At 42.9% G+C, this 20,648-nt stretch overlaps 1 protein-coding gene across 1 annotated transcript in view; it reads right to left on the minus strand.

Annotated features, from left to right (window-relative positions):
- The window catches only part of FAM135B (family with sequence similarity 135 member B), a 131,239-nt gene that overhangs the window by 11,744 nt on the left and 98,847 nt on the right, over nucleotides 1-20,648 (minus strand). Inside the window, exons 7-12 of the mRNA XM_059478135.1 lie at nucleotides 17,374-17,527; nucleotides 14,678-14,727; nucleotides 8,651-8,806; nucleotides 6,529-6,602; nucleotides 3,493-3,647; nucleotides 346-2,404 (exon numbers count right to left, since the gene is read on the minus strand). Of these exons, the coding sequence (XP_059334118.1) occupies nucleotides 346-2,404; nucleotides 3,493-3,647; nucleotides 6,529-6,602; nucleotides 8,651-8,806; nucleotides 14,678-14,727; nucleotides 17,374-17,527 (2,648 nt within the window). The remainder of the gene's footprint in view (nucleotides 1-345; nucleotides 2,405-3,492; nucleotides 3,648-6,528; nucleotides 6,603-8,650; nucleotides 8,807-14,677; nucleotides 14,728-17,373; nucleotides 17,528-20,648) is intronic.

The following is a 20,648-nucleotide window of genomic DNA, read 5'->3' on the forward strand; positions in this document are numbered from 1 at the left end:
CAGTGAACTATCAGGGATCGATACTCTGGTGTGCATAACCTTGATTTCAGGAAGGAGGATCAGCTCTCAAAGATTACTTAGATAGCTAAATCCCACTGCTTTTCATGAGAATTAAGGACCTGATGTCTCTGGCAGTCTCAGTCTCCCTATGTTTTCATCCTTCCTGTCTATTTAGATAATTCATTCTATATGAACCATTTGTCTGTTTGGATTATTTATACTGAAATTCCTCAGGCAACTGTCTCAAATGCAAGCTTCCTGTATGCCTAGTGCATTAGGGTCCTGAACTGTGTCAAGTTCTCTCAGCATTACAGCTACATTAATGAAGTAATTAGTTATTCTTACTTCAGCATCCTTTCGTTGGTCTCTTCGTCCATCTCGTCTGAATTAGGACAGACGACTCCGAAGGAGCCCAGCGGCTGGCGCGTGATGGGGAACGCAGCCTGCTTTGCCGAGGAGCCCGCCATGGCAGGGGTCTCTTTGAGCACGGAAGAAAAGGGAAGACAGGTGGCTGTGCAAGAGATGGACATGTTAACCACATCAGCAGCCTTTCTGCTTTCCAGGGCCACTCCCTCTGTCGCGGCCAAAGGAAACCCGGTGCCGTTCGCTACAAGTTTATTCTCTTGGCTGTTGGGTTCCTGAGGACGTTCAGCCTGGTGGGCCCCTGATGCAGGGTCTGCTGAGGCAGGTGAGTCATTGAGCTCAATTTCTTGCAAGCCCTGCATTTCTGCACACACTGCTGGGCTCCCATCAGCGAGGGAGCTGCCACATTCTCCTCGCAGTGAGCCAAATTCAGTGGAAGTGTCTGAAGGAGCTGTAACAGGATAGCAAAAATCTGGTACCACTTTTATGCTCTGTGAAAAACTCTCCTCTCCTGAAATTCTACTCTTGGAAGAGCCCTGTTGTACCTTTAAACTGTCCGGCTTAAGTTTATCCTTTGGATCCTCAATGCCTGTGTCAACCTTATCTATATTTTTGTCCAAGTAATTACAAGCCCTTGGTGTTTTTAAGCTGCACTCACCATTGCTCTCCAGTGACAGGCACTCAGAGACATTCACTTGGAGCTGCTTCGGACAGCTGTGTGGTCTTGTATTTTCCAAACTACAGCAAGTCTCTGGAAAACCTTTCTCCTCATTCCCTTGTAACTCAGTGTTACTGCTACTGTGTTTGAGGAGGGGATTGGCATGTCTTCTGTGTTCTATTTGTCCACTTTCAGTGGTCATTTGACACTCAGAAAAGTCCATGATTATTTTTCCATCTTTATCGTCTGTTTCCATGCAGCTTCTTAAGTTGTGATCTGAATCTCCTGAGGTGGCTTCGCTGTGTTTTGATATATCCACCTCCTCCGGGGGCTCCTCTGGGCTGCTGATCTGAGGGGCAGAGACAGATTTGGTCAGCTTGGTAAGCTCCACTTCCCTCTCCTCTTCCTCAAAGGGCAAAGAGCTGATGGATGTGAGCGATGCCTGGATACCACTGGGCAAGCTGGTGTTGCTTTCCGTGTGGCCACCCTCCAGGGAGTTCCGGTGGATGGCGTGCCTCCGGACCAGGTGGTGCAGGATCTCTCGGTCACTGGGCAGCTCCAGGGCGCGGCTGCGAGCATCAGACCATGCCACCGAGCTGGGTTCACTCTCAATGCCTGAATCAGATATTATAGAGGAGGATCTTTTTATGACCCCTGACATCAGGGTGAATTCTTCACTCTCCTCACTTCTTGGCTCCTTTGTGGCTGATTTCACTTCACAGCTGTGGGAAGGCAAAGCTTTCAAAACAGGGAGATGAGCCTTGGTGTCTGCATCCTCTGGCTTTCCAAGACTGGTCAATTCATTCAGTGCAAGCTCAGATGAAGTGAAATTAGTTTCAGGATGACCAAATTCATCTAGTTCATGTATTTCAGTGCTGTCTTCCAAGCCATCAGTTCCACATGCTCCACACTCATGCTGAGCACTGACAATAAGTGTGGGCTCACGTTTGTGAGAGTCCTTATTGCTGGGTTCTGTGTCTCCACAGGTAACATCTGCCCCAAGTCTATTATCTTTTAATAAAACTTCCTCGGATGTTTTAAGGTCTTCTGATATTTGTTCTGTATTGCCTGGCTCTGAGTCAGAAATAGTTTCCTCTCTTGAAACAAAAATATTTTCAGGTTTCCTTTGGCCTTCTTTGTTTATTGTACATACCTGAGATGGGGGGTGCTGGTTTAAACCCTTAGCAGCAGCTTCAGTACTGCTGTGTAGGCATGAGGGATTCCTGCTTATCCTGTCTGTGTGTATTACAGGAGTGTCTTTCTCAAAGTCTCCTTTCATTACTGCAGTGGCATCATCTGATGCACAGTCTTCATTTTCCAGTTTTACATCCACTTGAGTATTTGCAGGAACCTCAAAATCTGGGAAAACTTCCAAATTCTGATCTAAAGAAAGAAAAAGAAAGAAAGAAAGAAAGAAAGAAAGAAAGAAAGAAAGAAAGAAAGAAAGAAAGAAAGAAAGAAAGTATTACCTGTAAGAGCATAATAAATCATCCCAAAGAATTGGGAGATTTTGAAAACGGATTTTAAACTCTAAAATATTATTCTATAATTTTACATTATAAAAATTATACATACATTAAAGGCATATTACAAATGCACATGCCAGAGTGCATTTAAGAATTGCACTCACTGAACAACTATAGTTAGGCAAAAGAAGACAATATTAATAAAATACACTTTCCTCAGTATAGCTGTACCTATACTGTTGGTTTTAAGACTGTAGGTAAGCAAAACAAAATGGACACTTCTTTGTATTCCTGGTGTCATTCAATATTGTTCATAGTATAGCTCTTACTTTGAATCAGTTTAGTACTCATTTTAATAATTTAAATATCTTTAATGCACATTGTCACAATTTAGGCAGTAGAAAAACTGTGGAAGAGTGAAGATTTTGTAACACAGACTATATTCACTAGACACCTATAGTATTAATACATATTGCTTCCTTGGTAATTTTAGAGGTTAAATGAAAAGAAAAGAGGTAGTAAGGCTATGAGGTTTCACTAAATAACTCTGGAACTAAAAAAATTCTTAATTAAAAATTTGGTTTGGGTACTCAAAGGGCAAAATATTTTTTGGAAGGCAATGCTGCTTTTCAGGAGTGTGGGGCTTTACACTGTAGCTGTGGGGTTTTGTTCTGAGATTTCTTACCACTAGATGTCATAGTGGGGATATCAGTTTAGTGTTTTTCCTTTAAATTAGTACTATAGCAAGAATCCAACAGATCTGATTTTCTTTCTAGATTTTTCCTCAGCTAATTTTAAAGAAAGCTTAATTTCAAGATGAAAAATGTGAAGGAAATACTCTACTGTTAGGGAAAATACTAAAATTCAGCTGCATTATTTAGAGGGTCACACTCTTTTCCGAGTTCATAAGCCCAAGGGATGTGAGATCCCTTACCCAGAGCTGGGGAAGTGCCTCCCTCAGCTCAAGCTGCCTCATGAAGCTCTGCCCTGTGGAGTTTCACTCACCTTTGCAAGGCATGTCTGTGTACCTATCTTCAAAGATAACGGGGAGTGTGTTCCAGTCCCCGTCGATGTCCAGGCATTCCGCCGGCAGCGGGGGCATGCTGGTGAAATAATCCGAATTTCGAATTTCTGTAGAAATCTGTGCGTGGCTCTGGATCCTGGCAGCAAAATACAAAACAAATTGAGTGCTTCAGTAACTGTTGAGTCAATCTGTGCTGCTTCTACTGTGCTGTTTCTACTGAGCTGTTTCTCCATTAGTCCTGCAAGTCCAGATATTCAGGCTGAGGACAGAGTCAATGTGTTTAAAGAGAAGCAGTACTGCATGATGGGGGTACCCAGAACTCTTAGAAGGTTTACATCTCTCAGTTAGAAATATCTACAACTGGCTCAATCCCTTCTTGAAAAATCTCAGTGGTTTTGAAATTATTCCAGATCCCACTGTCATAGGCTCCTGCTAGCTGCCATAACCCATTGCTGTCCTCGCAAGGGTCTCAGCTGCTGGCTGGGGCTGGATCCCTCAGCTGGTTTCTGGTCAGGAAATGAGGTCTGTCACTCTGGCTGTGGTCAGGGTTTCAAAGCCCAGATGCAGGAAGCAATAATCCAAAATCTGGTTGAGCGGTACAGGGAGGAACAAAGCCAAGAAGGATGCCTGGCAAGTCCTCTGTCTCACTTCTATCAGACCTCAGAGCACTCACAGAGAGCTGTCTCACACATGCACCAATCTAGAAGAGCTAAGGCCATCGCTCAGCCACTGTCTCTTGTCAGAGTCTTGTCAGAATCATAGAAGGTTGAAAAGACCTTCAAGATTATTTAGTTCTATCCCCCTTGGATGGGTAGGGGGACCTTCCACCAGACCAGTTTGCTCAACCTGGCCTTGAACAATTCCAGGGATGGGGCAGCCACAGAGTTTCTGAATAAACCATTCCAGTGCCCCACCACCTTCACAGTAAAGAATTTATACCTGATCTAAACCTACTCTCTTTCAGCTAGAAGCCAATTCCCCTTGTCCTATTGCTATGTGTCCTTGTAAAAAGTCTCTCTCTGGCTTTTTTGTAGCCTGCAATCTGTTTCCATCATTTAGGCCATTCAAAATGTTAACTGGCTCTCCTCAGTGAATGTGACACTAAACTGGCAGGTGAATATGTGTTTGACTATAAAAAAAATCAATACAATAACTTTTATTTCTGATGGGCCTTCCTACTTAAATATCTGTCTCTAAAAATGTGGAAAACATGAAATACAGAGAATAAGGCAAAAAGATTTTCATTGATGGTCAGCTGAATCTGTTCTTCATCTTAAAGCCATTATCCCTTGTCTGATTATTACCTACCCCTTGGAAAAAGATGAATAATTGATATTGAAGTGAGCAAGGAGAAATGTTTTTGTCTGTAAAATCTGAGGGTTTGAGACCTCCTAGAGGCCTCCACCCTGTGCCACTCTCAGCCTGCTGGGAATGGTGTGTCCTCTTCTGCCTAAGCTGTCAAATGCTGTCAGGCACAGACATGCACAGCTTCACACAAACCCACAACAGCATGGGAGGCAAAAACCAGCTCCTGTCTGGTAAGGAGGAAAATAAAACGGGGAGAGAGAAGGTACTGCTTGAGGTAGTTGTACAGAAACTGGCACACTGAGCACTCATCTGAGCTGGTGACCTTGTGAACACAACCAATAATCCCTACTACTACACCCAATATCAATAATACTCTAAAAGCCAAGAAGCTGTTTTTCCATTTACATAATCTAGCATATTCAGGAAGAAAACTTGGCTCTACCATGAAGCCTACATAGACCAATTTTTCTGCACAGACAAATTAATAATTGTTTTACTTTTTTTTTCTTTTTTATTTTTTTTAATTTTTTTTTTTTTATACTTACTCTTCTTGATAACCACTGAGAAAAACATGATATTTATCTGTAGGAAATGGGCTACTCCTGTGACTGCCTGGAGAAATAGAAGCACTTCATGCAATTAGGCTTTCCCCAGTGCAGAATTATGTTTGTTTGAACAGGGCCATGAGTGTGTGTGTCCTCACCCCAGGATCTTGACATGGGGTTTTCCTTGTACTCAGCTCCCTAAAATCCTGACATGGGAGAACCAAATGAACACAGCTGGGACGCTGCAGCTATGGTGCTGCTCTAATTTGGCAGAACAAGGCAGCCTTGTACAACCCATCCATTAATGAAGTCAGGGCCCTTTCCATCAACACTGAATCAGCCTTAATGTCCCCAATGGCAGCTCTGAAAAAAGCAATTTTCCCCTCTGCACTCGGTCAGAGGCAAATGCCTCACTTAAAAATCATCATTGTGACAGGACCTTGTGTCATGGCCTTTCAGCCCCTTCTAAAGGATGGGTTTCACACTGGTAATGTTGTGATCTGCCCATGGTGACAAATAGTCTGGATAACCTTCATTTCTCAGAAATTCAAATCTGAGCATCCTTCTTTGAACTCTGCCTTCAGGGGTCAGGTCCTGAGCATCATCCAAGTCCTCCACTTGGGTTCATGGGCTAAAACCAAGGGCAGGATTTGCCCTGGCATAACTTTAAGACTGGTTTCTCACTCTTCACAATTTGGTTACGAGCAGAAATTGTCCAGCAGAAAGAAATATTCACCTTGTAATGGCTTGGGGTGGTAAAAAGCAAATTTGTAAATGTTAAGATTTGTTGCTTTTCAACAGGTATTTCCCACTAGAAGGACCAGTGCTGGATCTGGTGCATTTGATTTAGGAAGTTAATTGAAGACTTGAAGACTAATATATATATATATATATACATACAAATATACATATACATATACATATACATATACATATATATATCTATGTAGCTAGAAATTAATTATTTCTGGGGCCTGCCTGATCATTCACTTTTGAAACTCATTTCAATGGGTTTACAATATGGAGCTAAAACAGATCCAATGACCTCTCTCAAACCAAATTCCTTCACACTCTACAGAGAAAGATCTTGTTCTTGACTGCAAAATATTTTAAAGTAAATTTTTAATAATTCCAGAGATAGGGGAGTGTTGATGGTTTACTTACAGGCCTTCCTGGAACATGAGCACAGCAGGTTTCTGGTGCTCAGTGTAGAAGAAGGCTTCTGAGAATCTTCTCACCTGAGAGAGAGATGCACAAATTAAACCTAAGATCTGCTGAAAGGTGACAAGTGCCATCAGTCTAAGAGCACAGCACTGACTGCCAGGACCAGATTCATTAATGCTGACATTAAAAAAGAGTTGAATTCTGCTTCATTTTCCCAGCCCAGCACAAAGCAGCTGTTATTGTAGCATATTTTGCTGCAGGGTAAGACTCCCTCGACAATAAATCAAAGTTTGGTTATCAGCATCTTCTAACTACTTTTCTTAAAGCTGTCAAATTTACCATTTTCACCTGTGTTGTTAAAGTTGGGAAGATTTATTCCTTTGCCACTGTGCAAAAGCAGTGGTGGAGTGATGTATTAAATTAGAAAAATTCATAATTTATCATCTCTTCTATGGGAACATCCACAGTGACTCTCAAACTACCACAACAGCAAAGGAAGTCTTACATGTCAGCCCAGGGGAGAATGAGCCCTATCACAGTAGAAACACACCTGCCTATGTCATGATGCTCACAAACTGAGAGCTCTTCAAATCCCTTCATGGGCATTAGGTATGTTCAGTGTTGGACAATCAATTACAAAAGAGCCATGGATCTGAAGTGGCAGGCAGAGCACAGAGTGTGAAATAAGCTATTAAAAATTCAGGGCTGTCACCTGCCCTGGAATAAGCTTTGAGTTTAAGTGAATCAAGCATAATATGCAATCAAATGTACTGAGCTGTTAAACTGCAGCCCATACATTCCTAATAATAATTGTAAAAGTGACCTCTGTTACAGGGACAGAAAATGGCAGTGGAAAGCATATGTCAGAGCGTCTCAGCATTTCCCTAAATCCCAGCTGTACTTCAGCAAATGGCCTTGCTAAACAAAGGATGAACACTCCTTCAAAAAGACTGTGTCTTAACAGTAGGACTTTCCATTTAGGGCTCTCAAACCATTCTACAGAGGTGAAAAAGTGTAATTACGCACAGTTTATATGGGGAGGAAGCAGAGCATACGAAGTTATGTAATTTGACAAAGGTCAAGAACAGAGTTGGCATCAGTCAAGGCTGGAACAACCCAGGGGCTGAGATTCACCTTGCTGGAGCTGGGAACACACCAAGTTGGGTTCTTTGACTGAAAACCACCCAGGTCCCCTCAGAGTCAAGGGAGACCTCACAGAATAACCAGAGGAGTTTCAGCACCAGGCACTCAGCCACCTCCACCTGAATTTTATGCCCCATTTTTGTGAGCTCCAGAGGAGATTGTTCTGGTCACTCTGACCTCCACTGACTGACAGGAGCAGAGCATGAGCTGAGGTGTCAATACCTTCCCTGCACACTCCTCATGCATGCAAGGTGAATCCTGCCCTTTCCTCCACTGTCCCTGCTCTGATGATTAGATCAGACTTTGAGTTCAGCTCAGGTGATGTGCTGAGCTGGTGTCTGGTCAATAACCAAGAACGTCCTGATGGAAGACAGAACACTTGCTGAACTAATCAGATAAGCAGATCTGACAATGTTTGCTAAAATGACAAGTGGTTTTGTGCCTTCTTTATTACCAAGTACAAGAAGCAATTTCAACATCAACAATATTAATATTTTGCTGTGTGCACTTCATTGTGAGAAAGGCAAATAGCTATATATATATCAGGGAAGAAAACAAATCTATATTCCTTTTGGTAGTTTTGTGAAACCAGTTAAAATGAAATAGTATTTTTTTTTTTGTCACTGTGATGTTGGGGTTTTTTTTAAATCAAATGTTTATGATTTATGGATATAAGGACATATACCCCTTCCCACACATCTGCTGTTCTATGTCTAATCCTGGTGTTCAGTTACTCATTTTATGTAGGATCCTGGGTCACACAAACTCAACCATCTTCATTCCAGAAACTGAAATCTGTAATTTCAAATCCTGGGTTTCACCTCTTCTTCCCCTCCTCTTCAACTCTTGTTGTGCTCACCCCATATCATGTAAATAATCATAGAGGCAGAATTGGATTGGAAATATACATCCAAATAAACCTCTAATGTTTATCAAGATGTGACCATTACTGGACTTGCTTTTAACTTTTTAAGATTACCCTTAGCATGTGATGTTCCTGAGTCAGATAAGCTGTGACTTCTGGATGGAGCGTGGCCACCTCTAGGAACTGGGTCCACAGGGCCAGGAGGTGAGAGCAAAGCCAGGCAAGGTCCTTGCTTATCTTCTCTGCTATGTTCTCTGGATTGCTCAGCAGCTGAAGGACAGAAAGGAAATTATGAGATCAAAGATGTTATGGAAAAGAATCAGTTGGTATATCAGATTAAGTCCCTTTAGGAACAAAAGAACAAGAAAAATTTCTCTTGATTTAGGAATATTATTACTAAAGCTACCAATTTCAGTTATTTTACCCTAAATAAAGCTGGTGAGACATTTTCTTTTTCTCTTTAAAATCACATATTTTACTGCAAATGGTCTCAGCTATACAGTCAGAGAGCAAGTAGCAGGAATTTTTTGCAGACACTTTACTGCAGGTGTAGTAACTGGGGAAAAAAAACCTAAAATGTGTGGGTTCCAAATTATCCACCAGATGGTGCTGAATGCTCTGAAATAATAAACCATGGCCAGACTCTGTTAGCAAAGGGGCCCGTCAGCCATGTCGGGGCCATGTATTAGAATACAGATGGGTGATTGTGGGGGAACATAACAAGAAACCTCAAACCAAAACACTGTGTCCTCAACACATAATGCAAACAGACATTTCAGAGTGTGCTGTTGCCCATGTCCCACACTAGAACATTCTGGGTCTCTGTGTGCCCTCAGCTCTGACCTAAAGCACTGCAAGAAAGCAAAGTCTCTGCACGCCAATCTTCCTCATTTCACAATTTCAGAGAATCATAGAAACATAGAATAGGTTGGGCTAAAGATCTTTTTCCAGCTCCTTGCCATGTGCAGAGACACCTTCCACTATCCCAGGCTGCTCATAGCCCCATCCAGCCTGGCCTTTGACACTCCCATGGATGGGGCATCCGCAACCTCTCTGGGCAACCTGTGCCAGTGTCTCAGCACTCTCACAATAAAGGATTTCTTCCTTATATCTAATCTAAACCTGCCCTCTGTCAGATTAACACCATGCCCACTTGTCCTAGCACTATATGTCCTTGTAAAACATCCCTTTCCGGCTTTCCTGTAGCCTTTTTAGGTAATAGAAGGTGTTAAATTCTCTCCCTGGAGTCTTCTCCAGGCTGAACAAACCAAGCTCTCTTAACTTGTCAGCTTGTTAATTTCTTTAATGAGAGACAGACATTGCATTTTACCTCCATGTTATTCACTGGGGTTTTGGTTGTGTATTTTTTTTGTTTGGTTGGTTTTTTTGGGTTTTTTGTTTTGTTTTAGGTTTTTTTGTTTGTTTTTTTTGTTGTTGTTGTTGGTTTTGTTTTTTGGGTTTTTTTGGGGGTTTTTTTTTGTGGTTAGGACTGCACTCTAGCTGAAAGCTTGCTTATTTTTCACATTTTATTATGCAGGTAGTTTCCAGGTTGGTGACACTGCAAACTAAACCATGATTAAAAACAAATTGTCTGTGTGCGAGAGCAGCAGAGAAAAACTGTGTGTGCATAGAACAGATATTGTCACTGTGTTTACATTGTTTGCATGCTTCCCTATTTTAATGACTTGTCCAAAATGGCAAAAGCTCCAGGACCCATTCTGGTATGGGAAAAGTCAGGGGGATACTGGGAAACAAAAGATCAAACATTTTCCTTTGCAGAGTCAGGGTACTACTTTATTTATGGCATCCAATTTTACGGGCTGTATGTCAATGTTAATTTTTTATTTGTTAAGTCAGTAAGGTGTTTCTTACATCATAAACTGAAAGCTCAGTCTTCAAGCAAAATGAATTATTAATGTAAGTCATCTTAGAAATATGTGTGTGATTGTGATTTGTCCAGTTTACTGATATCAAATGTTTGAGTTTGTCAGGAAGGAAGTGGCGGAAGGAAGTGGCGGAAGGAAGTGGCGGAAGGAAGGAAGGAAGGAAGGAAGTGGCGGAAGGAAGTGGCAGAAGGAAGTGGCGGAAGGAAGTGGCGGAAGGAAGTGGCGGAAGGAAGTGGCGGAAGGAAGGAAGGAAGTGGCGGAAGGAAGGAAGTGGCAGAAGGAAGGAAGGAAGGAAGTGGCGGAAGGAAGGAAGTGGCGGAAGGAAGTGGCGGAAGGAAGGAAGTGGCAGAAGGAAGTGGCGGAAGGAAGTGGCGGAAGGAAGGAAGTGGCAGAAGGAAGGAAGGAAGGAAGTGGCGGAAGGAAGTGGCGGAAGGAAGGAAGTGGCGGAAGGAAGGAAGTGGCGGAAGGAAGTGGCGGAAGGAAGTGGCGGAAGGAAGTGGCGGAAGGAAAGAAGGAAGGAAGGGGCGGAAGGAAGGGGCGGAAGGAAGTGGCGGAAGGAAGTGGCGGAAGGAAGTGGCGGAAGGAAGGAAGTGGCGGAAGGAAGTGGCGGAAGGAAGTGGCGGAAGGAAGTGGCGGAAGGAAGGAAGTGGCGGAAGGAAGGAAGTGGCGGAAGGAAGGAAGGAAGGAAGGAAGGAAGGAAGGAAGGAAGGAAGGAAGGAAGGAAGGAAGGAAGGAAGGAAGTGGCGGAAGGAAGGAAGGAAGTGGCGGAAGGAAGGAAGGAAGGAAGGAAGGAAGGAAGGAAGGAAGGAAGGAAGGAAGGAAGGAAGGAAGGAAGGAAGTGTCGGAAGGAAGGAAGGAAGTGGCGGAAGGAAGGAAGGAAGGAAGGAAGGAAGGAAGGAAGGAAGGAAGGAAGGAAGTGGCGGAAAGAAGGAAGTGGCGGAAGGAAGGAAGTGTCGGAAGGAAGGAAGTGTCGGAAGGAAGGAAGGAAGTGTCGGAAGGAAGGAAGTGTCGGAAGGAAGGAAGGAAGTGTCGGAAGGAAGGAAGGAAGTGTCGGAAGGAAGGAAGTGTCGGAAGGAAGGAAGGAAGGAAGGAAGGAAGGAAGGAAGGAAGGAAGGAAGGAAGGAAGGAAGGAAGTGTCGGAAGGAAGTGTCGGAAGGAAGGAAGGAAGGAAGGAAGGAAGGAAGGAAGGAAGGAAGGAAGGAAGGAAGGAAGGAAGGAAGGAAGGAAGGAAGGAAGGAAGGAAGGAAGGAAGGAAGTGGCGGAAGGAAGTGGCGGAAGGAAGGAAGTGGCGGAAGGAAGTGGCGGAAGGAAGTGGCGGAAGGAAGGAAGGAAGTGTCGGAAGGAAGTGTCGGAAGGAAGTGTCGGAAGGAAGTGTCGGAAGGAAGGAAGGAAGGAAGGAAGGAAGGAAGGAAGGAAGTGTCGGAAGGAAGGAAGGAAGTGTCGGAAGGAAGGAAGGAAGTGTCGGAAGGAAGGAAGTGTCGGAAGGATGGAAGGAAGGAAGGAAGGAAGGAAGGAAGGAAGGAAGGAAGGAAGGAAGGAAGGAAGGAAGGAAGGAAGGAAGGAAGGAAGGAAGGAAGGAAGGAAGGAAGGAAGGAAGGAAGGAAGGAAGTGTCGAAAGGAAGTGTCGGAAGGAAGTGTCGGAAGGAAGGAAGGAAGTGTCGGAAGGAAGGAAGGAAGTGTCGGAAGGAAGTGTCGGAAGGAAGTGTCGGAAGGAAGTGGCGGAAGGAAGTGGCGGAAGGAAGTGGTGGAAGGAAGGAAGTGGCAGAAGGAAGTGTCGGAAGGAAGTGGCGGAAGGAAGTGGCGGAAGGAAGTGGCGGAAGGAAGGAAGTGGCGGAAGGAAGGAAGTGGCGGAAGGAAGGAAGGAAGGAAGGAAGGAAGTGGCGGAAGGAAGTGGCGGAAGGAAGGAAGGAAGTGGCGGAAGGAAGGAAGTGGCGGAAGGAAGTGGCGGAAGGAAGTGGCGGAAGGAAGTGGCGGAAGGAAGGAAGGAAGGAAGGAAGGAAGGAAGGAAGGAAGGAAGGAAGGAAGTGGCGGAAGGAAGGAAGTGTCGGAAGGAAAGAAGGAAGGAAGGAAGGAAGGAAGGAAGGAAGGAAGGAAGGAAGTGTCGGAAGGAAGGAAGGAAGTGTCGGAAGGAAGGAAGGAAGGAAGGAGGGAAGGAAGGAAGGAAGGAAGGAAGGAAGGAAGGAAGGAAGGAAGGAAGGAAGGAAGGAAGGAAGGAAGGAAGGAAGGAAGGAAGGAAGGAAGGAAGGAAGGAAGTGGCGGAAGGAAGGAAGGAAGGAAGGAAGGAAGGAAGGAAGGAAGGAAGGAAGGAAGGAAGGAAGGAAGGAAGGAAGGAAGGAAGGAAGGAAGGAAGGAAGGAAGGAAGGAAGGAAGGAAGGAAGGAAGTGGCGGAAGGAAGTGTCGGAAGGAAGTGGCGGAAGGAAGGAAGGAAGTGTCGGAAGGAAGTGTCGGAAGGAAGTGTCGGAAGGAAGGAAGGAAGTGTCGGAAGGAAGGAAGGAAGTGTCGGAAGGAAGTGTCGGAAGGAAGTGTCGGAAGGAAGTGTCGGAAGGAAGTGTCGGAAGGAAGGAAGGAAGTGTCGGAAGGAAGGAAGGAAGTGTCGGAAGGAAGGAAGGAAGTGGCGGAAGGAAGTGGCGGAAGGAAGTGGCGGAAGGAAGTGGCGGAAGGAAGTGGCGGAAGGAAGTGGCGGAAGGAAGTGGCGGAAGGAAGGAAGGAAGGAAGGAAGGAAGGAAGGAAGGAAGGAAGTAAGTGGCGGAAGGAAGGAAGTGGCGGAAGGAAGTGGCGGAAGGAAGTGGCGGAAGGAAGTGGCGGAAGGAAGGAAGTGGCGGAAGGAAGTGGCGGAAGGAAGGAAGTGGCGGAAGGAAGGAAGTGGCGGAAGGAAGGAAGTGGCGGAAGGAAGGAAGTGGCGGAAGGAAGTGGCGGAAGGAAGGAAGTGGCGGAAGGAAGTGGCGGAAGTGGCGGAAGGAAGGAAGTGGCGGAAGGAAGGAAGGAAGGAAGGAAGTGGCGGAAGGAAGTGGCGGAAGGAAGTGGCGGAAGGAAGTGGCGGAAGGAAGGAAGGAAGTGGCGGAAGGAAGGAAGGAAGTGGCGGAAGGAAGGAAGTGGCGGAAGGAAGGAAGTGGCGGAAGGAAGTGGCGGAAGGAAGGAAGTGGCGGAAGGAAGTGGCGGAAGGAAGTGGCGGAAGGAAGTGGCGGAAGGAAGTGGCGGAAGGAAGTGGCGGAAGGAAGGAAGGAAGTGGCGGAAGGAAGGAAGTGGCGGAAGGAAGGAAGTGGCGGAAGGAAGGAAGTGGCGGAAGGAAGGAAGTGGCGGAAGGAAGGAAGGAAGGAAGGAAGGAAGGAAGGAAGGAAGGAAGGAAGGAAGGAAGGAAGGAAGGAAGGAAGGAAGGAAGTGGCAGAAGTATCCAAGTCAGGACTTAAAACTAATAAATTTGTCATTTGAAGCAGTTTTAAAACCATGTCTGACCAACCTTTGGTCACAATTTTTAACAGGAATGTAAATGGACTTCTCATTTGGTTTAGACTCATCTTTCCTCTATTAATTGTTATCAAATTCACTTTCCCAGGGATATAGTGGAATCACTAACCCTGGAATTGTTCAAAAAATGAACAGGTGGCACATTATTTATATGGTTTACTGGGCATGGTGATATTGGGTCAAAGGATGGACTTGATGATCTTGGAGGTCTTTTCCAAACCTAATGATTCTATCATTCTATGATAAATAAAATATATGAAATTTCTGATTTTTCCAGTTATCAGATGGCACTTGCATTTCTTTCTGGCACTATTGATGACTTGTCTTTGTCTCACTTGAAATAAACTTGGCAGGAGCAATTTCAAGAGTGTAGTTCAGTCACTTCTGTGCCAAAATCACTTTTTTCCTCCCATGATCCTCCAAATACATTTAGGTATTTGTATTTGAAAATATATGGTTGAGCAACTTGCCAAAGTACTTTTTCTCCTCTCAGCAGAAAACCTATAATTGCAACCTACCCCAAATATCTTTTTGTCATACTGATACTCAGGGTAGGCTCACTGAAGCATGCTAGAATAATCCAGCTGGTGTCTTGTTAACAGTGACAGGAACACCTTATAAGCAACTAATCAAAGTTATGCAAAGTAGTTGGTGGAAGAAAAACAGTAAACAAACTTTCTGATGGCACCAAATTCCCTTTTTTCCTGCTCTGATATATTTCTGGGCTGTCTCAGTGCACTTGAAAAATTGACTTCAAAAACCTATGGGCAGGTTCTGATGAAGGAAATACCTGCAGCTCCACACAAAGCTGGGATACTGTCTCTTCCACAGATAGCTCCTCTGGGGAGAAAACACAAAGAAAGTCATCAGGTTTGAGAACAGTGGATGTGAAATATTAATCCTCTGCTGTTTATTCATGAGAGAAGTCAGCCATTTGGTATTCTTCCTGATAGACAAGTTTCTGTTTGGGTGTGGGCACTCCACAACCCACTTTGTACTCCTGCAGGTGCAACTTCTGCTTGTGCAATCTGGACCACTAAACCAGCAGAAAATGTTAGGGTTTTGGTGACAAAGACAGCAGAATTTGACTCTTTGTTGACTCTCTTGTACTAGAAGTTTGATTTTTAGCCTTTTATTTATGGCCAACTGTAGAACTGAATAGAGAGTCTGAAGAAATGATGAGCAAGGAATGGTTGTCCCTGGTGTGCTACAGAGGGCTGTGTATCAACATCAAATTCCTGACCAATAAAATATTGGGCATCTCTGTACTGCTTTGTGAAGCTGGAATTACCTCACCACTGCAAGCAGCAGTGTTTTGATTTAGTCCTGAGAGAATCCATCACAGGGACACTCTGCTTTAAATGCACCACAATCTATCAGGAAAAGGAGGACATCAATCAATTCTCCAGCTTCAGCAGCCTCATTTTGCAATGCAGAACTTTCCAATGGTGTCCATAAAGAAACAAAGCAGGAACAAAGCAAAACAACTCACAGACCAATGCCCTCCTCAATTCCCAAATGTCTCTTATCAGATAGCACTGACAAATGGGAAAGGACAGACCATGATGAGTTGTGCCTTGAAAAGACTCAATCTGAGCTGGTAAAATTTGGAAAATAGCCATTCCTACTTTTAATGTCTAAGGTAAGCTACTTTCTTTTTACATGTACTACTTAGGAAGCTAGGGAAAAATAATTAAGAAAACTTGCAGAGATTTATATTCTTGGATTTATCTTAATCTTTTGTAAAAACCTATGAGATTAATATGACCAACATAGATGTTACAACTGGATGAGCCATTTACATTCTTCCCCTGCTCAGTGGAGAAATACAGCAAATACAAGGTACGGTTTATGCCATCCCAAATTGAAAGCACTACCTGTGTCAGATGACATATTTTTAATTGGATGTGTTTCACCCCAATGAATGTAAGGAGACAGATATACAAAAATTTATTTCTATTCATCTTACTGCATGAATCTTACACCCCATAATTTTACTGACTTGTGCAGCAGGTGTCAGAAGATCAGCCTTAAAACCAAGTCTTCAGTAGATTTTCAGACTGTGAATAAAATGATGCAAATAACACTCTGCTCAAGAGGCTAAAAAGGGTATTTGCATTTTGCAAATTTTCATGCATTATAAGAAGTACCTTTGCAAATGAAGTGCCTGCTTCAGTACCAGAATTCATTTCAAAACCAGGAAAATGGTGTTTAGAACATAAGCTCTGGGGAGGTCATGGAGTTGTGGTCACTCATCCATGCAGAGCTCTGCCATCTCACAACCTATAACTCTGTCTGGGTGAACCACAAATCCTCTGTTATCAATACCTACAACCAAGATCCAGTTTTGTTTTGTTTTGAAGCAGTCTTGTTGCTTGTATTCTGTCTGAGAGATCAGAAGCTGCAAATTAAAATGGTGTTTTGTTTTGATTATTTTTTTTCTCTCTCTTGTATTTGGATTGAATAACACACTATGTTACCTACCTATGACTTTTAGACTGTCTTGAAGGGAAATATATGTTGAGGGACAACAGATGAAGTGGAAAATAGGATCTATCAAGTCCACACGTGTGTGAAGCATAATGCATTGTGTTTAATAGTTCTTATATACAAGGATTATACTGGAAAATTTTACTCCCTTTTAAAACCTGCTGGCCAATGCAATCAACCCTCCTAATGTAATTATCTCTGCTATGTAACAAAACTCTTAACTTCAAAACCTGCACAGCACAGAAATACAAAAACACAGATATGAAATTATGAGGCACATTCCTTGAATTCAAATAAACAGGTGAGACAGCAGGATTTGAGTGAGATGGCTGAGCCCCATTTTCATAGGACCTCATGCTGTCATTACAAAGATGACTAAACACAAATTCCAGAACTCCATCCTGTAAATCCAGCCAGCCAGCACATGCACATTAGACCTAACAGGCCTGACTAGTCAAAAAAACCTTCTGCCAAAAAACCAGAAAATCTATTAAACATTCAAATTAAGAAGAAAATCACAATAATTTTGAAGAGCAAGTGGTAATTGACAGTGGAGGAATATATTGAGAGTTACAAAGAAGGGAGTGTAATTTAAATCCACTTGTATAACCTTTCAGGTTTTTCTTTTCAATTGTTAAAAAAAGTTTTCGCAAGGGAAAAGATATGTTAAAAGTCTTCCCAAGATTTCACGGCCATACAGAACTAGAAGTTACACTTTTAAAAATGCAGTTGAGGCCAAAAATCACCAAAAGGCAAATATTCTGAACTGTATCAAAATATGCTATTCACCTATACATCAGGCCACATCATATGAAAGGATATACATAATTTGAGGACTCAGTCATCTTTAACAGCAAAAATAAACACTAATCAGAAAACAGAGATGAAAATCCCTTAAAGTCTCTGAACAGACCAAGAATTTTGGTACTAAAATATGTGTGTTTAAAATTGCAGCACTGTAAAATATTCAGTGATTTTAAACAATTTTTCACTTACCCAACTTCAGCTGTGGTAAATCAGGAATCTCATTCATTATGAGGGTGTAGTATGAGTGAAGACCCCTTTGAGCATTCAGGAGCAGAAGACAGAGATCCTTATGCCACTTGTATGCATGCTGAATACAATTTTCAGATGGGACATAAAAGCTGCCCTGTATAGCAAAAGTATCAAGAAAATAAAGTAGACAAATTAAAATTCATGGTCTCCATTTCTGTGACAAGTTTCCACAAAAATCCAGTTGGGGAGAGTCATTCATCTCTTTTTACAAAAGTATATAGAGGTAGGACAAGGGGTAATGGCTTTAAACTAAAATAGTGTAGGTTTAGACAGAAGATTAGGAACAAAATTCTTTACTGTGAGGGTGGTGAGGCCCTGGCACAGGTTTTCCAGAGAAACTGTGGCTGCCCCATCCCTGGATCTGTTCAGTGTCAGGCTGGATGGGATTTGGAGTAACCTGGTCTAGTGGAAGGTGCCTCTGCCCATGGCAGGGGATTTGAACTAGATGGTGTTTTGGGTCCCTTCCAACCCAAGCCATTCCATGATTCTTCAATTCTAATCAAGCAGATGGCACCAAAGAGAGATTTTAACCATCCCAACCTCCCAGCCAGCCAGCAAGATGTGTAATCCAAGAGTGTCTCATTCTACATCTTCATTTTGCCCAAACCATAACAAAACTATCACGTCTTAGCAAGGCTGTCACATGAGAAGACCCTCAGACCAAACAATCCAACAGAGAAATCCTCCCACATGTCCCACTCTGGAGCCAATGTCTTTCCCCCAAAAACAGAGAGTCCTGTGTGAAAAACACCCTCTCTGCTGCAGGAGGAGGGGTGGAAAGAGCTATAAAGATGTGAGGAGGGGTGGAAAGAACTATAAAGATGTCTACATTCACTTTCCTTTTCCCTCCTTATTGCCTCCTGCAAAGGTTACAGCTTGATAGTAGCATGGTGTGCCTTGTAATCTGTATTAGTGAACAAATGCAGCTGGCATTGCTACCCCATCAACAAATATGAGCCACTCTGTGCTCCAGGATCAACGTCTGTGTTAGTGTAGCTCTTGTGGGAGAATGGAACAGGACAGATCACAGCATGTTCACCACAAATATTTCCCAAACAACACTTTTAGGCTTAGAACATTAGCTGAGTTTTCATTAGGGCAACATAAATCAGAAGTTTTCACTTCTGTCAAAAGATGAGTTTATAAATTACTGATATTTGAAATTTGAACTGCTTAGATTGAAAGCAAAATTATTTATTAATTCCTGAGTTTGGGAAACATGGACAATTTGCAACTTAGTCCACTGCTTATCACTGCTAGGATAAGAATACAATTCCTACAGGCCAGCCAGGTGCTGACTGCCATTGGACAGTCCCAAAATCTGCACATCTCCAGGAGCAACAGAGAAGAACCATGTGCCAGCACATCTCCTGTGTTTTTCTCCCTCTGACTTCCCTAAAACCTGTATTTCACAAATCTTGGCCTGAGCCAGGATGCTTCCTGCAGTTTCTCATGCCAATCTTCAAGGAGTTAACTACAATTCTGTGGTAGGCACAAAGAGAACTGCTCTCTAGACCTGCAGAGAAACAGTTGATTATAATTGACAGAGTTGGCAGTTCTTCAAAGGTTTCATAATCTCCAGCCTCAGCACGGGTATTTTTTACTCTCACCATGTCCAAAACAAAAAAAGGAGCAGAAAGAAATGCTGCTCAAAACAATAGAAAATTGGAAGTGGATTGGTGTACAATGGCACAATGTCGTGAAAATATGCTCTCCTTTATTATCCACTTCTGATTTTTTTTAGGCAAAAATTAGCCTGGCATTTAAATGCTACACTGCTGAGAAGAAGGAAGAAAGTGAGTTAATTTCATAGTTTATGTGAATGCTGTGACGTAGTGTTGTGCATGACTACACTTTAATAGGTCTATTTTCAGCCATTCCTTGGCATAGATTATAGTCTAAATATAAAAAGTAATAGAAAAATGCACCTGCAGGTGGGCTTAAAACATGCATGAATTAATGTTTAAAATATTACTCAATTAGTCCAGTTTTGAATTCTTTAGCATTTGTCTTCCTGTCTCATGGTGCTTTTTCAAATTTGTCCTCAGCTGATATACACTGGACAATTGACCACAGGTTCTAAAAGTCAGACAAAGAATTAGGAGCACTGAGTACAACCACAACAGGCAAGTAAAATTTTCTCCAGCATTTCTCTCCATTGCAATGCAAACTTTCTTCAAATTACTGAAAGATGTGGATGGTACACCTGTGTGAATAGAGAGCTGCAAAGATTGTTCCAAGCTCTCTTTTCTCTTCCTGTCCCATCTGGGAAGTGTGTCTGTGCCAAACAAAGGTGCAGTGCTTTGAGAATGCCATTGCATGAGAGGAACTGCTCTGCACAGGCCAGGCTGGGCTGTGCATGAGTAAGAGGACATATCATTAAGCATTTTGATCAAATTCTATTAAATGGCAACTGCCTGTGAAACCCTGTTGTCTAATGGGAACATCCATCCTAATTTGAAAAATGTTTTTGTCGAGGTGGAAAGTGAGCATGACAGAAGAAAAGGTGACAAGCTCCAAATTTCTGGTTCTTCAGTGACTTAAAGATATTACTGCTCTCACAGGATTGCTTCTGCTTCTTCTCAGAGTTGTCACACATGTACAGGATACAGAGCAGGACATTACAGAGATTATTAAACCCACCTCAGGGACAGTTTAAGCTAATGTGAACTAAGGTCTGTGCATCTTCATCTGCAGGGACCCCAGAGGGCAGGCATCTATCAGATGATGCCATTATAAACTGCTGCAGCTAAATCAGCTTATCCATCACTGTTCAGTAAGCTGAGAAATGTCAAGAAATGCCTTCTTTTGGGATTGTCTAAAGATTGCAGACCTTTCACATTTGCTATTTTAATTGCCTCTTCTGTGCATTTATTCAGATGATTCCCTATTTCCTTGCCAATAGCTTGAAATATGGATTCAAATGACAACAGTAACAAATTGAGTTTGGTAACAAATGTGTTACATGCTGTTCTAAGGGAAAAAAAAAAAAAAAAAACCAGCTATCAGGAAAAACAGCAGCTATGACCCATTAAACAGCTACTAAGTGCTCAGCTTTCCAGCTTTCTTGACTCAGGATGACAAATATTGGTTTACTTCTAGTTAAGGCAAACTTCTCATTAAACCAAAAAATACTGAAGCTGAAAATTCCACCTTGCACAAAGCCTGATGGCTGCTCTGGGCTTGTAATATCCATTGTAAAAGTACATGTTGGT

Source organism: Ammospiza nelsoni, chromosome 1 (assembly GCF_027579445.1).
Source record: "Ammospiza nelsoni isolate bAmmNel1 chromosome 1, bAmmNel1.pri, whole genome shotgun sequence".
NCBI lineage: Eukaryota > Metazoa > Chordata > Aves > Passeriformes > Passerellidae > Ammospiza > Ammospiza nelsoni.